Source organism: Miscanthus floridulus, unplaced genomic scaffold (assembly GCF_019320115.1).
Source record: "Miscanthus floridulus cultivar M001 unplaced genomic scaffold, ASM1932011v1 fs_72_1_2, whole genome shotgun sequence".
NCBI lineage: Eukaryota > Viridiplantae > Streptophyta > Magnoliopsida > Poales > Poaceae > Miscanthus > Miscanthus floridulus.
The window spans coordinates 1,194-6,336 of record NW_027097175.1 but is presented as its reverse complement, the minus strand read 5'-3'; the positions used below and the strand labels follow the sequence as shown (position 1 = coordinate 6,336).

General features: G+C 45.3%; 1 protein-coding gene and 1 non-coding gene across 3 annotated transcripts; both read left to right on the top strand.

Moving 5' to 3' along the window:
- Window positions 1–309: 309 nt before the first annotated feature.
- Window positions 310–3,794, top strand: LOC136532850 (DEAD-box ATP-dependent RNA helicase 47A-like). 2 transcript variants are annotated; one of them, XM_066525429.1, is made up of 2 exons: window positions 310–560; window positions 1,644–3,794. In XM_066525429.1, exon 2 carries the CDS (start codon window positions 1,733–1,735, stop codon window positions 3,452–3,454), a length of 1,722 nt encoding a protein of 573 aa, XP_066381526.1. In that variant the 5' UTR covers window positions 310–560; window positions 1,644–1,732; the 3' UTR covers window positions 3,455–3,794. The 2 variants fall into 2 exon arrangements, with proteins under 2 accessions (XP_066381526.1, XP_066381525.1); XM_066525428.1 differs by having other exon boundaries at window positions 310–571.
- A 119-nt stretch (window positions 3,795–3,913) lies between these two features.
- On the top strand, window positions 3,914–3,985 carry TRNAT-UGU (transfer RNA threonine (anticodon UGU)). Its single transcript has one exon. It is a non-coding gene; the product is annotated as a tRNA-Thr (tRNA).
- The last annotated feature ends 1,158 nt before the right edge of the window (window positions 3,986–5,143 follow it).

Below are 5,143 nucleotides of genomic sequence, written 5' to 3'. Positions count from 1 at the left end.
CTGGCCGCCGTCGCCGCTGCACGCTGTGGGCGCGGGCCGCGGGAGAGGTGGCCGCGGAAAGACTGCTGCCCGACCGCTGTACACGTAAAGGTGCGCTCTCTCTCTTGCTTCCCTCCCCTTCCCTTGCCGGCTCCGGTGGCCGGATCCGTGGGTTGCATGGTTGAATTTCTCCGCTCCCCATTTAATCTATGCAGTGAATCAGGTGCCAAAAAAATCCCCTTTATCTCTTTTCCTGCCGTGTGATGAACTAGTTTTTATTATGGGCTTCTTCTTGCTGACATGTACGTAGGCCCGAGTCCAAAACCCTCGAGCCTCAACTGTCAAGACTGTCCCGGTAACCTCATCCCCATCCCCAAGGTTTTTCCCTTCCAATCACCCCTCCGGACCTCTCCCCCTCGCGAGTCGCGGCCTCGCGCCCCCCTCCGCCGAGCGCCTCCTCTTCACAACCGCGGAAGCTGCTCCCTCTCCATTGGACGCGGCCAGCCTCGCTCTGCATCCCGCGCCCGCCACCGCGACGCCGCCGCCTTCCCTCTACCCCCACGGCCGCCGGCCTCTCCAAGGTCTGCACACGGTATGCCTTCTCTGCTCAGGTTCCTAGGTGATATTCTGTGTTAGAGATTGGGGGTTTCCAACATGAAATTGTTGTGTTGTATTTGTTTTTTCAAAAAGGAATTATTGTGTTGTCGATTTCGGTATGACTAGTGTCTATGCCGTCTCCATGCAAGCACACACTACACAGGTACCGCGTCCGACAGTCAGAACTTTGGTTGCCCCTCTAATAGCTACCGGCGGGTGTTATATTCCTTTAGTTGTTTACCTTCGGTAGGCCATTGGACTCGGGTCGATCATTCTTGTTTAATTTGGGCGCAATCGAGGAAATCTGTAATTTGATTTAGTTTTAGTAATAAAGGGCGTACCCAGAGGGGTGTCAGTGGCAAGCCTTACCCTCTTTTGTGCAATCCAAGGAGACCGCAAATCGAACCCGGGACCTTCCGGTCACAGGCGGTAAGACTCTACCGCTTGCACCAGGCCGCCCTTCTGGTTTAGTTTTAGTAAGTGTACAAAAATGCTGTCTATTTCTGATTTTTCTCTCTCTACTATGATTTTGTGCGGGAAGAACAAAATGTCTTTCAGTTCCTGGAAGCAAATAGAGCCTGATAAGTGATAAGCAGAAAGAGCTGGTAGTGAAGTCTGCATTAGCTTGAATTCTGCATATATTTCTTATGTAATGATAGAAAGATGTTACCAAGGAAATGCAGTTATTTTTTTAGATTAAGAAAGAAATGCAATTGTATACTTATTTCTTCCTTTCGTTTAGAGTTTGCTTAGCTCTTGCATAATCTTATCTTCCACAGATTCAGATTATTTGGTTAATATGATGTTCAGTCTTACTCTGTGCTATTTAGCGATACTGAGCTTAAATTTTGTACTGTAATTATGTTATCTAATTCCAAATATACCATATTTGTCAAATTTACATTATTATCATCTTGATATCTACTAGTCATGGATATCAAGACCATTAAACCTGCAGTGGTACATGTATAATGTTTTCCGTCTAGGTATTCACTCTGTTTTGTCTAACTTCTAAGTCTTCTTTCGATCCCAACTTAGCTAATATGTTTATGTTATTATTTACGCAGGCACAAGAGCACCTTTGCTGTAAACTTATAACAGGTCTGAAGGAAAGAATAATTTTGGTGCTGTGATTGATTTCACTGTGAGGAGTGAAATGAGGCTAGGTATTGGGCAAGTCCATCGAAATGTTCTTGCGCTGGCATCTTCCCGGTCATGTTTTGTTCTGGGAGATCGTCTTTCGTTCAGGATGCTGTCACAACCACGGGTAGCTGGATTTCATCAGACTGCTTGGCGTGGTAGTCAAATTTTAGAAGATAACAGGGGAGGACCATTAACTCTTGCTAGCCTAGAAGTGCAAAGCAGGGTTGGATATGGGAAGAAGGAAAAAATGGCACGAACTGGAGGTCCAAAGCCAAGTTCAAGAGCTTCTTCCCTCAATGTGAAACCAAAGGTTTCTTCGAATGTCAAACCAGCAAAGAGTGCCTTGATGAAGTCAGCTGGGATAAAGAAGACACTGAAGGTAGATGAGGCTCTGTTTTCGGCCAAGTCATTTGAAGAGCTTGGTTTGCCACCTTTGCTTGTTGACCAGTTGAACAAGGAAGGTCTGACTGCCCCAACTGAGGTCCAATCCGCTGCTATTCCTATAATAGCACAAAAGCATGATGTGGTGATCCAATCATATACTGGCTCAGGGAAAACTCTTGCTTATCTTCTTCCAATTCTTTCTGAGATAGGCCCCCTGAAGAGGACTATGGAACAAGATAATTCTGAGAAAAGATCAGGTGTAGAAGCAGTTATTGTTGCTCCTTCCAGAGAATTAGGAATGCAGATTGTGCGAGAAGTGGAGAAGATTTTGGGTCCTAGTGATAAAAGACTGGTCCAGCAACTTGTTGGCGGAGCTAATCGTTCCAGGCAAGAAGAAGCATTGAAGAAGAACAAGCCAATCATTGTTGTTGGAACACCTGGTCGTATTTCTGAAATTTCAGCAGCAGGTAAGCTACACACCCATGGCTGCCGTTTTCTTGTACTGGATGAAGTCGACCAGCTTTTGTCTTTTAATTACCGTGAAGATATGCATAGAATTTTGGAGCATGTTGGAAGGAGATCTGGTGCCACATCTAGGGATGTTCTTGGCCCACTTGCTAGGCGATCTGAGCGTCAAACTATCTTGGTTTCTGCAACAATACCATTTTCAGTTATACGAGCAGCAAGGAGTTGGGGTCATGATCCAGTTCTCATTAGAGCTAAGAGTGTAGTTCCACTTGATTCAATCACTGTCCCAAGACCTGCGTTATCCCAAAGTGATGCTAACCCCACCTCTCCATCACAGTCAGTGAACCAAGCTGCTGTTGGCAGTTTGCCACCATCTTTGGAACACTACTATTGTACGGCCAAGGCGCAACACAAGGTTGACACATTACGGAGATGCATCCATGCCTTGGAAGCACAGACAGTGATTGCATTTATGAACAACACCAAGCCACTGAAGGATGTTGTATTTAAGTTGGAGGCCCGCGGTATCAAAGCCACTGAGCTACATGGAGATCTTGGAAAGCTTGCAAGGTCTACAGTTTTGAAAAAGTTCAAGGATGGTGAATTCAGAGTTCTCGTTACAAATGAGCTGTCTGCCAGAGGACTGGACGTGCCAGAATGTGACCTTGTGGTTAATCTGGACCTTCCAACTGACTCCACACATTATGCCCACAGAGCTGGGAGAACTGGACGTCTTGGGAGGAAAGGGATTGTGGTTACAATATGCGAAGAAAAAGAGGGATTTGTTATAAGAAAAATGCGCAAGCAGTTAGCTGTGGCCATCAAGCCATGCGAGTTCACTGAAGGCGAGCTTGTTGTTCACAAGGAGGAAGATGTGGAATAAAATCCTCATAGTGCACATGACTACTTCTGTTTACCTGTAGTGTTTTGTAATAGTATCGCACTTTAAAATGCTTTGCTTGTCCTGCTGAGTTTTCACATTGCCTGGGTTAAAGTATTTGAAACACCAGGTGCAACCAAGTCTTAGGCTCACCCTTGCAGAGGGATTCCTGGCAACACATGTCTTGTGGTTTACTGGTTTCTCTTTTGAAGATTTGAACCGACCGTACAATTTCAGGTCTCTGAGTTTATAGCTACTGAAAACTATCATCAGTTGACCAGCTCCTGGAACTGCTGGTCATGTCTTGTTAATTCCCGCATCATGAAATTGTTGTCGTTATGTATTCCCAAAGCATTTCATTTGATTATGGCATGTAGACTTCAATATTTCGTTACTGTGTTGTTTGTGATCTTCCAACCTTTACATGTCGATTTAAACCTCTGTTAACTTAAACCAAGGGATGCCCCTATAGCTCAGTGGTAGAGCGTCAGTCTTGTAAACTGAAGGCCTGTAGTTCGATCCTGCATGGGGGCAAAGTTTTTTCTTTTTTTCGAAATTTCAAATGTTTTGGTAAGTTTTTTTTTTAAAAAAATACATGTTTGTAATTGGCCCTCTGCATGCCAACGCCTGATGAATCCCGATTTTAGTGCAAGTGTGCAACAGTAGCCGCCTGGTAAGTTTTTTTTTTAAAAAAATACATGTTTGCAATTGGCCCTCTCCGTGCCAACGCCGGATCAAACCCGATTTTAGTGCAAGTGTGCAACAGTAGCCGCCGTTACGTGACAAGCGGTGTGCAGCTTGTTCGCTTCGGCTTATACGATCGTGGATTATAAGCTGTAACAGTATTTTTCTCCCATACCAAACCAGCCAGCAGTACTTCTGGCTTATAATCCACGATCGTTTTGGCCGAAACGAACATGCTGTTGATCGTATTTGGTCTATAAGCCATGATTTATAAGTCAACGAACCCAAATCAGCCAAATAGTATTTTCAACCATAACTTATAAGCCCAAACAAACCTAAACGACCAGGCCCAATGGCCGGTCGAAACGCAAATCGAAGTCCAAACGTTTGCAGGTAAACTAGCTCTGCAGTCCGTAACACAGTGCTCACACAGACCTTTTTCAGTTGGTGCAATGGACCTTGGTGACCGGCCTCCATCTTTGCGACTTTTTTTTGCCTGCAGCAGCCCTGCACTGCCTCTTTGCGCAAGACGTCAGGAACCCGGTCTCAACTTGTAATCCAGCAAATCCAGGTCCAGCCAAAGAATTTATCATTAATCCTTGTGCTCCCAGTAGCTTCCAAACTGATTTAGAATAAAGGAGGAGAGGTTTCCCGGTGCCAAACTGAAAACATCTTGCAAAGGCAGAGTTCAAGCCATTTTTTTCTTCGGAAAAAAAAATCAGAGCTTAGACAGACTGAAAGGCTTGCTCGATAAGGCGATAGCTGTTCGTACCCAAGGGCAGCTGTGGCAGCATCATCATACTGCAAATCTGCAATCCTGCTCATGCTCATGGTTTCTCTAGCAGCAGTAGCAATCGAAAGCACTGTTTCCATCAGTCTTGCAGCCTTGAGAAAAGCCTGCACTCATGCGCTCTCAAGTGATGCATTTCCGCTGAGAAAAAGGCGCCCCAGTGGACCAAACAACAGCAGTTGTCATCTGGAAATCATGAGCATGGTGACAGGATTGGT